At 32.7% G+C, this 18,534-nt stretch overlaps 1 protein-coding gene across 1 annotated transcript in view; it reads right to left on the bottom strand.

Annotated features, from left to right (window-relative positions):
• Positions 1-18,534, bottom strand: part of LOC108732861 (insulin-like growth factor 2 mRNA-binding protein 1) — a 157,122-nt gene that overhangs the window by 1,402 nt on the left and 137,186 nt on the right. The window contains exons 4-5 of the mRNA XM_025977011.1: positions 10,421-10,591; positions 2,615-2,862 (exon numbers count right to left, since the gene is read on the bottom strand). Of these exons, the coding sequence (XP_025832796.1) occupies positions 2,615-2,862; positions 10,421-10,591 (419 nt within the window). The remainder of the gene's footprint in view (positions 1-2,614; positions 2,863-10,420; positions 10,592-18,534) is intronic.

Genomic DNA, 18,534 nt, shown 5'->3' with positions numbered 1-18,534 from the left:
TTACACCAGCCGTTGTCATTTAGGTTAATATCGCTTAGCACAATACACACATTATTTCAAATTTTCTTTCATTTAAATATTGTAATATTAAATAATAAAAACATACAATTATAATAATTTTCAAGGTTTCAGTACTGGTTAAAAATCTCCATTTTTAAACAAAATGTATGTAGAAATGTAGATGCACATGACTATAAAAAGAAGATATATGTTTGCTAAAGAAAAAATAAGTTTAGTAAACATGGGTTCATGAAACTACCACATACATTTAATTGAAATCCCTATGAAAAGGGATGACTTATATTTTGTATGTATGGTTAGACATGATTAAGTAAACATGATGTTTTTGGAAATAAAATCTTGATTTATTAAAAAAAAAGTTCGACACTTAAAAATATGTTTATTCATAAAAGAAGTAGAACCTAATTATCTCACGGTATACCTATTGTACACCTGCTATTACATGCATCATCAAATTATCGCCGTAGCGCATTTTGCTGTGCAAGCAATTAAAACATAAAAAACCATTTTTTCTCACAGTTTAAGTTTAAACTTGTTTGTAACTTCTCGTAGTGTGTGTGGCGGGTGTCGTTTGAAGATTTCCCCTCTTCCGTAACTACTGAACCGATCATCATCAAATTGTGTGCACACATTGTCATGATTACTAAAAAGCACAATGGGTACTTTTTATCCATAAAATATATACTGTTCCTGAGGGATAGAAAAATTACTTTTATGTAGTCGTCGATGGTCTTTGACACGTATTTAGGACACGTGCGAAGCCGCAGGTAAAGCCTAGTATATCAATAAAAACATAAAAACTAGCCAAAATTAGATTTACCAAAAAAAAAACAAAAAAATTGTGATTTCTTTGACAAAATAATCAATTTTTGATTTTTCAAACAAATCACAAAAAAATTATAAACCATTACAAAATCCAGACATATGTTTATTTACAGACTTTTAAACATGACATTCTATCCTAATGAAAAATTTTAAGAACTGCCAAGTATGAAAAAAAATTAAATTGATGACCTGCGACGTCCCAATTTCCTCAGACCCCCTTTCCCCCCTTCCATACCGCCTACGCTAAGCAATACCCCTCAACACCCTTATTTGCGAACATGGCCCATCATCAACGATTTTCCGAGATTTATTTCTCTTACAAAATAAATTTACTGTAATTATCATTTTTTTGATTTATAATAAATGAAACAGTTATATATAAAACAGCATATTAAATCACTGTATCTACTTAGAGTTATCGAGTGTTTTAGAAAAACTAAAATGGAATAGGTATGTAACACAAAATTGCAATTGATTGCATCAATGAAAGAATTACTGTTAAGTATAATAAATTTTGGATTGGATCACAAAACACAAAGAATAGTATCTATAATACGTATTCCTATGTTTTATTATAAGCTTTTATTTAGCATTCATGTATTCATCTCTTTCAGGTTCAAATTTTATAATTCATTCTGGTCATTAAGTGTTGAGTGGTACATACTCTGTGACGACAATGCTACTTTTTATAGGCTCCAGGATCTAATGATGATCAGAAATTAATTCTAGGTGGAACCAAGTAACTAGTAAATGTCAAAGTAATATTAGAAACATTTGTTTATGGTGGATTTAAGCTTATAAATACTCAAATCAAAATCATTGGACTTTTATTTAGTCACCAATTTGATAAGCACATGTGTATCTTTAGAAATTTTATCGGATAAAGGATTATCCACAAAAAGGGCAGAAGATCTTGTACACCCCATCGTGGATCCGCCCCTGATGTCTCGAATAGTTCCATAAGAAACAGTATTAAACTGTAGTATACCATGCCACCAAACGACACGTTTTTAAAAATAAACTACAATAAAACAAACTTTTGATCATTTACCTCTTTATACTGAAAGTATTTAGGCTTCGGTTCACGATTGTTACGTATTTCTTTTTGAAGTGAAACTTTTTTATCGACGCTAGGAAAAAAATTTAAAAGGGTATAAAACCGAAAAGTGTTACGTCACGTGTCACTGCGTCACGAGCACAGGTGTGACCCCTGGTGGATATGTCCAAAAGGAGTCATTTTAACAGGCTTCAGATGCTAACCTGTTAGTAGTAACCGATAATACAAAATTGTTATGTCGACAAATTGTTAGCAGATCGCGCCTACACTGTACTGTATATGCGTTTGTTTTTTTTTTATAATTTCTCTCTGCAATTTTGTATGGTGCAAGCGTAAAAGTTTTTAACAAAACCAAACAAATATTCCGCATTCGTCTGATCGAAATAAAGTTGTATTCTTCTGGTGTTTAGTAATTACTTAATGCAATAGCTTGGTTTTTTTTTTATACTACTATAATATACAATCTAAAGAAGTTTTACTTCTTCAATACACGCTCGCCCCCTTTTTTTCTATTACTTATTTCGCATGTTTTATGACAGTTTGCTAGCACCTATAATTAGTGTTTAATTTAAATGAAGACGTTATGTCCGCCGCTGATTAAAAACTTGAGCTTACACGTCGTTATTAGCAAAACCATTTCTTTTTAGAACTATATTTTTTAAATAAAACTTTCTAATTTTTTACATGTTTATTCGTTTTTCGATAGGATACCAATTACACCAAATAATGTGGCTTCGTGGTAATCATGTTTCAAGTAGGATTGTAATGAACTTACCATATCACTAGGTACAAGGATGCGCAAGGGGAAATCGGTCGGGCGGGTCTGACCCGGGAGTCCTCCGAAGCCGGCTGCGCCAGGACCGCCTCGAGGACCCCGGCGAACAGGTCGCTTATCCAGCGCCAGCTCCACTTTAATCGGATTCCCCTCTACTTGAATGCCGTTCAAATGAGCCACAGCCCTGAAACGAAAGAAGAAAATGTTAGAAAATTGAATGGAAACTTGAGTACAAATAATAATAATATAATAGAAGAGCCGAAGCCATATCAGTGGTGGACCTTGGAAATTCGGAAATCGATGCGTAAACTTTTTGGGGGCAACAAAAATAAAACACAAATTAAAACATTCCTAGTAATTTTTACCAAAAATTCACAACTGGTAAACGAGGCCACTAATTTGAGAAACACCAGGAGTCAGGAACACAATGCAAAGTGAACCAGTTGTATCCCCGTATTATTGTAAATTTGTTTCTGCTTGAATTACTATAAAGAGCGAATCTGAAAATTAGTTAAAAAGGGAGTCAAAATTACAACACATTTCATTCAATTTCCTCATATTATGACACTCTGCCGCGCTTTTATACCATACAAATTAAATCTGAATTGAACCACCAAAACGTAGCAAATTTCGCGTGTCCAAATTTAACAATTGGTTAAAAAGGAGCCGAAATTACTAATCAATTCCTTGGATTACTCAAAAATCTATTTTTATCAAAGGACATGTCACTTTCAGACAGCCTGATGCGCTTTTAATTAATTGAAATTGGCTTGAACCACTGTAAAGAACGAAGCTTTGTGCTTTCAAATTTGAAGATTTATTAAAAATGAGCAGAAATTAAGAATCATTTTTTTCCATTTTGCAAAAACATAATTTCGATAAAGCACATTAAGTCGAAGAAATAAAGCTCTGAACCTTTCAATTTGTGCAGTAAGTCGGATCGAGATGCGGTTTTCTGCATTCGATTTGTGAGAACATCTACAAACATTGTGGACATAAGAGATCCTCAAAACCCCTGAGAATCAAATTTCAATTGATTTTCAATGAATTTATAATATAACTCCTGGAGACGAGTGTATTACGATCGCCCTGGGCCCCAGGTACCTCGGAAGCTGTTACCGACTACATATTCGTGTTCAGCAACCCTCAAAACCCCCCAGTAACTAATTTCAAATGATTTTTAATGGATTTAAAACATAATTCCTGGAGACGCCGTGTATGACGGTCACCCTGGGCCCCAGGTACCTCGGAAGCCGTCACTGGCTACATATTCGTGTTCAGCGACCCTCAAAACCCCCCGAGTAGCAAAATTGGACATATTTCTATCATTTTTGAGAAAGATTTTTTTTACAAGAACTTCGCAATATACTTATGCATTTTTCTCATGTACTGATGCATTTTTGAAAACGAATCTATCTCTTATGTTCATTGCACAAAATTTTGAAAGTTGTGGCTTGTTTTTGTGCTTATTTCCTAGACGACAACACCCTGATGAGCTTTTATTACGTACAAATTTAAATTCGATTGAACTATTGTAAAGAACGAAATTTGTGAGTTCAAATTTAAAAATTGGTTTTAAAATTAGAAACTCATCTTCGTCAAAACACGTCACGTTACAACACCCTGTCCCGCTTTTATATCATACAAATTAAAATTGGCTTGAAGTCAGTGGCGGATCTTGCACATTTTCACAGCTTTTTAGGGTCTCTTTTTGTTTACGCTCTGTAAACGAATATTTCATGTCTCAACACCCTGTAGACATCTTTATGTCCTAGGTTACTTAAACCTATTTATTGTCACTTGCTAAAGTTATACACCGAATGGCATGACCATAAACAGCGGGAAAGTCATCCAAAGGCAAGTGGTTGTGCCCCTTTTTGTAGATATTTCTATTTAGGTACCTAGATTTAAGTTCTGTATCATTCGAAGAGTGTGATAGTTTTCGTAAATAAAGTAATTATTTGTTAAGTTCACTCTGCCGACTTTTATTCCGACAATCATCAACGCAAAAACACTTTTCACAAAAAAAGTCACACTATAAAATTCCCAGTCATAATTAATTACCACTTATGGAGCTTAAGACAGAGAGAAAAAATCTGGCTGCCTTTGACTGATAATAGAAAAATTACCATGCTATTGAACTAATATTAAATTTTTGCTAGATTTTTAGAACAATTTGCGTTAACTTCCCATGTGTCAAAAATATTAACTAGAATTGTACAGAGAAAGATGGAAACAAGGACGAAAGATTAGTATACTCAGATTTGCGAACGATATAGCAGTATTAGCATCTAGCAAGGAGGGTAGCTTTAAATAAAATGGAAGCTGTATTGATAAAACAATATTGTATGAAAATAAATAAAAGTAAAACATAAATACTGGTATGCAAGGAAAGAAAAAGTAGGGAAAGAGCGAATATAAAGATAGGTGGGCGTGGCGGAAAAGAAAAGGTTAGAAGCCTTCGAAATATGGTGTTATACCGGCGAATGATGAGGATACCGTAGATAGAGATAGTTAGAAATGAAGAGGTATTAGAAAGAATAGGAGAATAGAGGACTCTATGGATGTCAATTAAAAATAAGCGAGATAGGTTGGTAGGACATCTTCTCAGGCATAAAGATCTAGTCAAAGACATATTAGAGGCAGAAACAGGAGTTAAGAGGAATAGAGGTAGACCTAGATTAGATTACTGTTCGCAAATAGTTGTGGTTTTTTTTAGTTTCAGAGAAATGCGAAGATCAGGATAGGAGGTGCGTGTCCAGTCTTAGGACTGACGACCTTAAGATGATAATAATGAATATTTAATTTTCTGAATACATGTTTCTTGCATCCACATGGTAATTTTTCTCTCTGCACATGAACGGGTGCCCAACGCAGAGCTTATCATTTGCTCTAAAATGGGTCAAAGTTAGACCATACCTTTCTACATTTTAAGGTCCATAGAACTCAAGACGCCTTGAGTTCCGAAAAATTGATAATCTAAAATCGCAAGTACATAATCTCACATAACTCAAAACGCCTTTATACTTTCGTATTAGTAGTTTATTACGCACCTAAAATGAGGAACAATAAACAAAATTTTAGACTGAATTTTATTTCCTCCCCTGCTGCGTATGCTACTCTTCACTACCCTTCGTAGGGTAAATGAAATTTTCTTAGATAAGTAGCGCAGCAAACATATTCATCGAGAAAAAGGTCGAAAAAGCAGAAGAAAAAAATAATCCTTTTAGGATTTGTCAAGAGCCTTTTTCTCAGGAACGCGTGGAGGTATCAAATACAAATTAATATCAAATACTCAGGTCTGCAATACCTCGGAGCTATATACGGCATTTAGCAACGAAATCGAAATAGGTCTCTTTGATCCAGAATCATGAAATTTCTTATAGCACAAGGGAGAAATTCGAAAACCGTAAATTTGTGATTTTAAATTTAACGCAGTTTCTTCCGGAAAAAAATTACGTGATATTTACCCTCTCCCCACGTGAAATGGGATGAGTTTCGGCTCGACCCTCTCCCCGCTAAACGTCTCACGTAATTAATAGCCGGTATTTATTTGTAGTCCTTAATATCGAAATAATCCCAGGATTTATGAAATAAGTATAATCTCATAAAAGAAAACCCCTTCAATTCATGAATTTTAAGGTTATATCGAAAATATTATCAAAATTACACTAATTTTAATTTAATAGTTGAAATTACCGATCAGTACTAAAATTAGCCGTTTATCTGTTTTAATGATAATAATGATACGAATGTATTGCAGCAGCATTAAAATATGGTTTGAATTGATGTTGATTTTAATCGAATTATTTATTTTCTAATTGCTTTCTTAATAAGTTTCTGCTAAAGTACTGTTGAGTATTAAAATGCACTTAATGCGTCGTAGTAGTCTGAGAATTGGGATAAACATGTTCGGATAATAGGAGAGGGGGGTTACGTTTCTAAGCTGATAGCACCAAGGAACAAGGGGTTTGCTATAGTTACAGAAGGCGAAAGGAAAGTAGCCTACATTTTTTTAAATTATGCCTTCGAGATAATGATCAAAAATTTATAAAAATATGGAACTCGATATATTTATTTGAATTTCCAAAGGGCTATGACTTGAAACAAAAGGGGTGGCGGACAGGGATAACTTGATCCTTAATTGTACTTAATGGTCGAGTTGACGTTCAAAGCTGCTGATTGATTTCCCTTTTGAAAGCGTAGAACTTTTGTCTGAAACCTTTGAAACTGATTTGCTCTCAATTTTTCATTTTTTTGAAATAATTTTTGTCTATACCGCCTCTGTCCACTATCCCTTTTGTTTCAACTCACACGTTTGCCCTATGGAAATTTATTTGAGTAGGTATACCGTGGTCTACATTTCTGTAAACTTTAGGGGGCTGTCTCGATTTAATACAAAATTCATACCATAGATTTGCCTACCTGCGCCATTTTGGAGGATTTTTGAACTGTTATTTACTGCTATTTTTTCAACATTCCCCCTATATGAAATAGTTCGCCTTACCTCTACTCTCCACAGGTGCGCCGGTAGTTCTGCATTCTTAATAACAAAATAAAAAAAAAAAAGAAATTTCGGGATGTTAATTTCTTACCATTCCTTTTTATCGCAAAAAAATCTGATACATTCGAAGTTTCTTTTTTAAGTTTTGGCCGCAGTTGTGGAGTTGTACCGAAAAACCCTCCTGCATTTTTGCGAAAACTCGATTGTTTCTAAGTTGATTGAAAAATAGAGTCAATAAAAATTAACCTACGACTTCGTCATTTCAAAATACTATATGAAGAAATTTCAAATTTTATCAATTAGGGATGTACCTATCCGTTATTCATATCAGATTAGATTACTATTAACATGTAGTTAAAGATGTAGAATGTAGTAATAGTTTTAGAGAAATTTGAAGATTAGCCCAGGATGGGAAAGAGTGGAGATGCGTGTCCAATCAGTCTTAGGACTGACGACCTTATGATGATGATGAAGCATTAAGATTAAAAGATCTGGAAAATTATGAGTACGAAACAGGGAAAAATTTAAAAAAATCCACGACTCAAAAGTGAAAAGATAAAAATCATTTTGAATTTCAGTCAGAACTTTTGAAAAGTTTTTTGATAAGCAAACCTTAGATTTAGATAATTACGTATTTATTACGCTTTGTGTTTAATTTGAATGTCGCCCTTGAAAAGTATACTTTTTTTACCCCATAAGTAACAAAAAATCTATAACAAATGAAACTCAGTCTCTTGAATTTTGTTATTATGAAAAGCTCTTAAGCTTCTGACCTAACTTAATATTCTAATTACAGAATGGGCCTTAAACAGTGTATTTTATAAATAGTTTTTTTTTTTTTAAATATATCAACTAATTAATACTTTAATTTTTCCTGAACACACAGACAGATAAAAACTGTAGAAGTGTGGATTTCGATCTACATTTGCTTCACATGACAATTTTCTCAATAATAAAACCGAAGAAATTATTCCAGAAAAAAATTAAATATTGTATATTTTTCTAGACAAATTGTACATTAAAACAGTACATTCAACAGCCCATTGCTTTGAACTGCTGCTAAATATTTTTGAGTAATTTGATAAAAAATTCATTAAGTATAAATACGGCTTTATTTTCTTTGAAGAAGGGTTGGCATGTTTAAAACAATAGTGTTTAAAATACAGTTAGTTATTAATTAATTGGTATTAGTTGCAATATTAGTTAATGACGTCAGCAGTCCACGATAAATAACTTGTTTAAATCAAGTTTAAAATGTTTAAAACATGTGTTCAAAATAAACGTAAAACAAATGTTTAAATCACATGAACACATGCTTCAAAGATTTTGGACTGGTTGTTTCACAAATTTAACAAAAACCTGTTTTTTTTTCCAACCCTGACTATAATAGTACATTACTAATTTAGTACAATATAAGTGCAGTGTTATGAAATAGGCTTTTTAATGCTTGTATACAAATACGTCCAACAATAAAACGAGATATCTTCTTTATCTAACATTATAAAAGGGATTGCTTATCAACAGCGTATGGTACAAAAGTGCATAATATAGGAATATAGGTAACATTGTAAAGCAAAATGTTATCGAAAAATTGACATTCTATATATAAACTACTACAATATATGTAATATGAAATTACCTTTGATGCAGTTTACTTCATTTAAAAAGATGAATAATCAATTGAAAATAATAGAAACTCATGGGAACAATGGTTTAAATCGAGTACCTATCTACGTATGTATCTGCGACGCATTGTATATTCTTATTGAGAATAACAAAAGTAAAAAACAAAAAAGGAGCCATTCCTGACTTATTCAATCCTTCCCAGTTCGTTTTCTATTCAAAAATGGAATCAAATAACTATCCTCGGATAATGACTCACTTAATGATAAAAATTGTAATTTAGCTACAGAAACACAGGTTATAAGTTGTTTAATATTTGTGCCGAAGTCAAATCGAAGAAATCTCCACTTTCAATTCCGCCTAGGCGCATCAAAAAGCAGTGCTATAATGAAAACATATACTACTCCACACAGTTACCTAAAATGGCAACATAGCATAGGGACTTTTGTGGTAATATTTAATTAAAATGGTTCAGGCGAATTAGCTGAAAACTCGCAATTTTTTTAAAAAGTTTGGACTAGACTTGATTTTTGCATGTAAATTAGCAAAAATTAGGTAAACCATTAATAAACTTTCTTTTCTTTCATTTATCTTATATAAATATTTTTATAATGATTTAATCGAAAAATAATAAATGAGTAAGTTGTTTAGAATCACCTAGTCGATTAGAGTAAAGTGATAAATTAAACGAAGATTTATCTAGAAAAAGTAATTCCTTTCGTGTCCACTATAATGTTACTGTTGCATTGAAATTATGGGAAAAGCAGCTGTATTTATAGTTATTAACTCTGCTAAGATTTTATTACGATCAAATAAATAGGTGACCAACAATTAATTTGTTAATATTAAAAATTTATTAATTTCGCAATGTTATCAAATGTTAATTATTAGTTCATTAGGATCTCTGCTCACAGAGAATATGTAGAAAGTGTACTTCTATCATATCCAATCATTAAAACTATATTTTTTTATTATTTAACGTTATTTTTGGCTATTTGTTTATAAACTTGATTTTTAAATAAGATACTTTTACCCAAAAGTAATTTGCCAGGCTTAAAATGATAAAAGATAACAGCACCCCCTATAATGATCATGAACTGTCTTCATATATCGAGGGTTCACAATCACATCACGTAAGATTAACGACACATTGATTTTGTTTACGACAGTCTTCAGTTCACTTTTATTTCTATAAAATAAAATCAAATACTTAAATATTCTGATAAATATTTTTCTTTATTATATACTAAATCCAATAATTATGGTTTTAAAGTAACTGCCATAAGTCCATTAATGTGAGAGAGGACTCATATTATTAGCTCGAAATCACGATTCACATTTGATGGTTTCAATAAATGTTTAACAAAATTATATGACAATAGATATAATTTCTCAAATAGAAATAAATATATCTACTCTTTAACGGGATTTCAAGACTCGTGAAGGTACCGATCAATAAAAAGATCAAGAACCTCTAGTATAGAATAACCATGTAATGTACCCCATAATTTCCTAGAACCACTGTACTCTACCGCTATGGTTTCAGCTAACATTGTCGAATTATCACACAGTAATACTGAAAACGACAGTCATAAGTAATATAATAATAACTTACCGCTGTGCTTGTTCGGCATTTTCGTATATTACTTGAACAGTCTGTGTGTTGGGGTCCCTAGACTGAAGTTTATCACAACTGACTACCTCGCCATGCTGGAGAAGAAGTTCCTTTATGTCTTCAAATCGTACGTTTGGAGGTAAATTCGATATAATAATTTTTTGTATTGAACTGTAACAAAAGAAAATATAAATTAGTTACGTAAATTCATAAAAATCGAAGAAGATATAGAGATGTCTTCAAGTGTATAATTTAATAAGCGCAATAGATACATCGTTTCAATGTATCAAATTATTCTTTTTATAGAAACATATTTTTGAACACCACGAAACAATTACAAATCAATTGTTCTCTAAACGCCAGTTTCTAGGGATTCATAACTTGACTTTATTTTCAAGCTACTTGACTTATCTTGGCTTGAAATCAAATTAAGTTCGAATCAAGTAGTTAAATTTCAAGTAGGTATTTGGAAAATTAATTATATAAGTAGTTCTTCAAGATGACTTAATTTATTTCATTTTTTTCATTTATCATTTTATGACATCAAGTTTTGGCATAGCCATCGAGAATTGCAAAATTATTCAAAATGTTCAACTTTTCAATTTTTTCGCTATTTCTTACTGTCAAGGCGAATTTAACTTTTCAATCATGTCATCTTCGCTTAAGAATGCTCCGTCTTCCATCAATTAAACTCCGAATTAAGCATTTTCGTGAAATCTGCCCTTGCATCCTAGGAACCCCGCTTGATCTTTACAGAAAATAACCCTCTGTCTGTCCCGTAGTTTTCGATTATATCAAAAGTCTCAATGGGCGCTAAGTCATAAAAACTTATTTTTTTGAGATATTAAAGTCGTATTCTTCCATGAGAACTTTCAAGGTGCAATTGCACCTAGTATACGTATTGAAAAGTGTATATACATATATTCATATGTTGATAAATTATACCTATCTGTATTGCACAGTATGAATGTATAATGGTTTCGGACCATGGATAGTAATTCACTCTGAGAAAGTATAGTACACCTCAACATCATAGTGTACTTATGGGGAAAAGTTGGTGTCTTTCGACTATAAAATTGCTTGGTAATGCATTGGAGTTCAGTTATTCGCAAAAAAATGTATATGAACCTATAAACACTGTGTTGGTGTCTGATTACACATCTCAGTACACCAACTTTCTCCATACATTATGACGTTGACGCGTGTGATATACTTTTGCAGAACGCATTACTATCCTTGGTCCCAAAACCACACATCCAAAATGTGCAATACACATTTGTATACAAGGTGTTTCTAAAAGAAAGTAGCAGTGAAGACTTCCTCAACGACAAATCGTCTTAAATGCGGTGCAGAGATTTAAAGAAACCGACAATAATTTTGATAGACGCTTGTCCTTTAGCACGGGGTTAGAATTCCAAACAATTTTTGGAGTGTACGCACGTACGTACGTGTGTGTTTTACGCTGTTGGAATTAATTTTTTTTTTACAGGAGGATAGGGCTATTGACAAACCATCCATAAAAAATAGGTAAAACATATCGGCAATATCTCAAAATTGTTTTGGAAATTTACCTCACAATTAATAAAATTACAACTGTCTATTCACAAGACATTAATTTACCTGTTAAGGTTTTCGTAACCTTAATTTCGTCTTTCTTTTGAGTTCTTAATACCATTTTGACATGCATTTTAAATAGTGCTACATACTAACAGCGATGAAGAAAGTTACGTTACTATTCGTTCCAGAAGCGACACTGTTTACGTTTTTTATCAATGTATAGATTAGTTGTTGTCGTAACTCGCTCCACGAACACCTGTGTTACCGTTCTCGCCCAGGACCGTCTTCGGGATCTTACCTTCTTCTAGCTTTCTTACACCTTTCTTGTCCCTTAATCATGCTGCTTTACTGACCATGCGATTCCTTATTACATCTAGTTAACACCCTCTAAAGCTTATCACTTAATTCACAAACATCCTCTATTACATCACCATATGCATAATGTACTTAAACCTACTCAACACGCATAATAGGTGAAATTGTACCTCGGAAGTCCTTACGGAAGAATGCAACTTTAAGGAACCATATCTTAAGAAGATGAGTTTTTATGATTTAGAGCCCATTGAGACTTTTGATCCACCGTCGCGAACTACCAAAATCCAAAGATTGGAACAGTTTTACAGACGACCATTTTCCGTAAAGATCTAATGGGTCCTTTAATTAAAATACACACAAAACACGTGAAATGTCTACTTTTAGGATCAGCTGCAGCATAACACCTTTTTAGATCAAGCACACACACCACCATATGCAAAATAGGACATAACATCCTGGCACGCTCCATATTGTACCCTTTGAAAACCAATACATATATACGACCATGCATACATCATTGGCAGTAAGTGCCTCTTTGGAAGTTAATTTAAAACTGTAACGAGTAAATAGTGCAACGTTGCAAGCATATTCGTTTTTGTTTTCTTTTAAACCGACGTCCATTGTTGGCACCCTTTCGGTGATGCCGACAAACGATCTCCGATCATTGTTTTTAAAAGTTCGCGCAATGCCCCATCGTCACAATATCTCAAATTGTCGTTTGGAACAGTTTGTCAATAGCAGATCAAAGACTATTAGACTCATTGTCTCGTAAATAATAACGTACAGGCACACAATATTTAAAAAGGAATACGGTAGAATGATCTCGGACTAATCTTACGACAATTTTTTTGTATATATTTGCAGTTATTGGTTTTATTTAATAGTAGGTACTATTATTAGCATCTATCAAGGAGGACCTAATAGAGATAGCTTCAAATAAAACGGAAGCGGTACTAACAGATCAGTACTGTATGAAAATAAATAAAAGTAAAACTAAAATACTGGTATGCAAGGGAAGAAAAAGTAGGGAAAGAGTGAATATAAAGATAGGAGACGAAAAATTAGAAGAAGCGGCTGATGTTAGATATCTAGGAAGATAAGTGAGGATGGAAGGAGTAGTAGGGATATAAAGCAGAGGATAGCGCAGGGTCGTGTCGCCTTTAATACAAACAAGTCACTTCTATGCTCGCGAACGGATAATTTAGAAATTCGAAAAAGATTGTTAAAGTTGTATGTTTGGAGCGCGGCTTGGATGGGTGCGAAACATGGACAGTGGGCGCGGCGGAAAAGAATAGGTTAGAAGCGTTCGAAATGTGGTGTTATAGGCGGATGATGAGGATAACGTGGATAGAAGAGGTTAGAAGCCTTCGAAATATGGTGTTATGGGCGGATAATGAGGATAACGTGGGTAGAAAAGGTTAGAAATGAAGAGCTATTAGGAAGAATAGGAGAACAGAGGACTCTATGGAAGTCAATAAAAAATAGGCGAGATAGATTGGTAGGACAACTTCTCAAGCATGAAATAGTTAAGGATGTCGGCTGATCTAGTTTTAGGGAAACGCGAAGTTTAGCTCAGGATAGAAAAGAGTGGAGGTGCGTGTCCAACCAGTCTTAGGACTGACGACCTTATGATGATGATGAGGTACTATTAGATATCTATGTACCTATGTATACGTAGTGACTTTTGTATGATTAGGTCCGTCCTGTATATCTAATAAATAAACCTATTGGGGATTCTCTAATCCTAACTAATATTATAAATGCAATTGTGACTGTTTGTTTTTTACCATTTCAAGCTTTAACTAATATTCAGCCGATCAACTTGCAATTTTGTACACACATTATCATGGTTACAGAAAATGACACAGGATACCTTCTATTCAGAAATAAATACTGTTCCTTAGGGATAGAAAAATTAATTTTGTGGTCATCGACGATCTTTGACACGTATTTAAGACATCAATGCGAGCAAAACCGCGAGTAAAAGCTAGTATCCAACTGTTGCGGCTTCAATTAATATTTGTACATATATATATTCAATTTTGTTAGTGTTTATAATTTTTGTAAATATTCAATTTTGTTCGTGTTTTTCAGGTAGTCAATATGTTGTATGTTATTCTAGTTGTATTCAATTTTAAGGCATTTATTTGTGTAAGTATAGGTAAATATTATTTTTCTTAGTATAGGTAACTCAGTAATTTAACAAAGAGATCGGACCAGGTAGGTCTCACAATATCAGTAATCAATGGAAAACCCAAGTCCGTAGCTACGTCATCACTTCGGAATGTACCGAAGATACCGGAGGGGTGCGTAGTGACGGCGAAGGGGTAATGTGCACGATAGGCGTTGCCTATTTTGTGTCAACGTTATTTAAACAACAACAATTCAAATTTTCAACATTCGATATTCAACATTCAATCTAATCGACATTCAAAATTCAGCATTCATCTATCAATTCAAATCAATCAACAAGTATTCAATTATAAACCAACAATATTCAAATACAATCAAATAGTTAATAAGTGTACATAGTGTACTATATTGTATATAAATAAACAACAACCAAAACAAAGTGATTTATTCATCAACAAAATCCGAAAGAATATATGGGGCAGTGAGCGAATACTGCAACCACCGAACACCAACCTTCCTCTGGGATTCCAACATCATGTCCTGTCTTTTTTGTCAATGATTTTATTCCCATTACAATCTCCGCCATTTCTAATGTCTTTAATTCCTCATACTACCGCTATTTTTTCCTCGCCTTCTTCCTCTCATTTCCTCCGAGATGTCCGCTTCTTTTTTTGTACCATTTCTTCATTTTCCGCGTCCTATATCCATTCTTTCTAATCTATCATTATCATCTTCTAGGTCCCAATCTTAACTGTTTTATTCACATTTTTTCCTCTTCTCTTTTACCACTTCTTCCAGCCTCATCTGTATTTTTCTACAATCACATCATCTTTTATATATACATCCCTTCCCCTCAGCCATCCTTCTGTTTTTAACCACCTGTAGGTTCTCTTCCCACATATATATTTTTGCCTCATATACATTGTTTTTTTAACTTTCCATATATTTCCCTTACCTCCACCTTCAGTCCCATCTTCTCTTTGCGTTTCTCCAACTCTATTCAGGAAATCATCAGGTTTTCTTTCCCAGTTCCATTTACTTTGCTTGCTTAGCCACATGTTTTTTTATCTCCAGATATCTCTACTAACCATCTCTTTACTTCTAATTTCCAGTTGTTTCTTTCTGTTTTCAACCATTATTTCTCACAGCTGTTTATACATTTCTCTTTTTGTTTTCCATTTTCCATAACAGTTCTTCGTGCCTTTAACTCTCTTCCATTTCTTATCTTTCGTTCTCCTTTACTTCACTCTCTTCTTTCTCTCGTTCAAGCCTTTATCTATCTACCATTTCTGTTCTTTCTTTCTCCTTTAATTCACTCTTTTCTTTTCTTTTTAAACATTCCATCAACTCACATATACTATCAATGTCTTCTTTATTCTTCTGCATTAGGTATTTATTTAGCTCCCTATAGTATGTTTTTTCTGCTTTTCTGCCAAATCCAGGCCTTCCGCTTTTCTTTTCTTAATTTCTTCTTTCTCCTTATTTTCCATCAAAATTTACCAACACAATTCATAAACTAATTTGTTTTTTGCATTTCTCTATATAACTTAAATGCGATTTGAAATATATCAATTTAAAATTCGGTGCCATTTATCTACGGAACAAATTTGATACAATTTTTGTTCTCGAACTAGAAGTACATTATTTGTAAACTTAATGTAAACAAAATGTCGTTGAAGATTGCCGTTTTTATTATTTTGTTTAGTTTAATAAAAGAAAATAATTATCTAAAACACTAAATTTCAAAATAAAAGTAGACTTATGTAAAAGCTGACGAAGACTTAAAACAGGTATACGTTTTCGTTTGTTTTCATTAATTACATTATATTTAGAAACATGTATATTTAATTATTTATTTATAAATAAATACCGGCCAATAATAGACCCTTATAGGTTTATAAGTTTTACATTAGTAGGTACTTTATTATTTACTATGTAAAACTAAATGCGATTCTACTGTTTTCGATACCTAGTAAAAGAGTTTAAATTATTGTTGGAACGCACTATTAAATAACCTTCCTAACAGCAGGACTATTAATCAAATAGTTTGTAAATAGCATTGTAGTTATGGGGAGAATCTAAAAGATAAGAGTTACGTATGTTATAGGAAGGCTCTCTCTCTCTCTTAAAGACGTCTGTAAAGTTAGCATTTTGAAGTATTTTTTGCTAATATTTTAGTGATGATTGAGTGTTAATTTAGTGCCAAAGTTAGAAATTTGACTCTTCTGGGAACTTTATAAACCCATACAATACTCTAGCTCTAAACAAAGCTTTAAATAAAGCTAGCATTATATAAACCGAAAATTACAAAGAATTGGCAGGTGAAATTAATCATGAATCAGCCTAATTAGGTCTGATTTTATACGACTAAAAAAAGATATAAAAATATAAATATCAATATTTACATTCCGAATCCGAGCACTTAATTTTGCACTTAATTATAAAATGCACATAAGTGCTGACAAAGGCACTAAAAAATAGGAATAAACAAAATAAATAATTTTTACATTGTGAATAAAGTTGACAAATTGAATAAAGGGTACTGTCTATTTGATTCGACAAGCTTTAAGCATCCAAGCACATTATATTTTCGTCTTAATAAGTCGGAGAAAAACAGACAAACAAAATAAATATTAATATTTACAATGCCAGCAAGTGGAATAAAGCGCATTGTACATTTGATTTGACAAGTTCTGACCATCAAAGTACATTATTTTCGTCATAATAATTCCAAATTTCTAAGTGTGACACTAAATTAGCGCTCAATTAGCAATAATTTTCAGCAAAAAAATATTCAATTTTGCTTACTTTGCTATACTAGTTTTACAAAGTCTTTTCAATTAATATATGTAGGCATTTCTCTACTAACAGGGTCAGTTTCACTGAAAAAGTGTCCCAATGATATTTTTGCTTGTTTGATGTAATTGGGTGCTTTAGATTAAATATAAAATTAAGACAAATACGATTCATTATGGGGCTAGTAGCAATTTGTAGTATTATACAATTTATTACGGATTTTAAAAGAAACTGACACAGGGGTCTCCTTATGTAGAGGAAAACCACATTTTTTGTGACATAATGAACTTTTATTAGTTACTTTTAACTGAAACTGGAACGGTAATCACATTTTGAAGCTAAAAATTCTTAATTTTTATATAGAAGTGCACAAAGTTATTACATATCGTTAAATTTAGTAAGTTTTCACTCATCTTTCGATTTATTACTAGTAAGTAGCAACTGCTACTGTCACATTAATAAACCTTTATAATATTTAATCAACTATGAAATAAAAGTTTGAGGTATTTTTTCTTTCAGAAATTGGTTAGTAATGTCCTTTATAGTTCTTTTTTTATCACGGTATTTGGCGCAATGCTCTGTCCCTTTTTTTACGTTTCTATGTTCACGTACGGACATATCTTTTATTAATTTTCTGCTGTACTTCTCTTGTTTTTTAAATATTTCACACGTTCTTTTTCTTTTAATTCTTTCCATTTTTCATGATCACTTTTAATGCGATTATACTGTCGACTTCTCTTTTCTTTCCTAGTATTCCTTCTCTAGTAATTTTATTTTTCTTCTTCGGTGCCATTTTGTACTTAATAGACAATAACAACTTAGTTCCCTCATAGTACCAACAGTCCCCTGTAATCTTTCAAAGCAGGGGACTGTGTAATTCAACATATTTTGAAAATATCTTCCATAATATGAAAGTTTAACAGTGAAACAGTTAAATACCCACTAAGCAAATAAAATTGGAAAATATATGACTCTTACAAAAACAAAGTAAAATTTAGACCACCAGGGGACTGTTGTTGTACCGGTTTCGACTCAGGCTTTCGCTTTAACCACTAACGTGACTAAAAAAAAATTGCGACAGTGCCGCCCTGTCCTCAAGTAACAAACTTCACACTGGTAACGTTCCGTTCAACTCAAAATCATAGCATGCGACCCTTAGACAACAGTGTGTATCATTGGAAAATTAAAGCAGGGGACTGTGCTCGAAATTTGGTGACAAAAGTTTTTATTCTTTTACACTAATACACTTCACTGTAACTATCAGAAAGTATGGCATCAGCAAAATTGGAGGCGAATTTGATTTCTTATACAAT

Source organism: Agrilus planipennis, unplaced genomic scaffold (assembly GCF_000699045.2).
Source record: "Agrilus planipennis isolate EAB-ADULT unplaced genomic scaffold, Apla_2.0 scaffold31, whole genome shotgun sequence".
Lineage (NCBI taxonomy): Eukaryota > Metazoa > Arthropoda > Insecta > Coleoptera > Buprestidae > Agrilus > Agrilus planipennis.
This window is presented reverse-complemented; position numbering and strand designations above follow the sequence as displayed.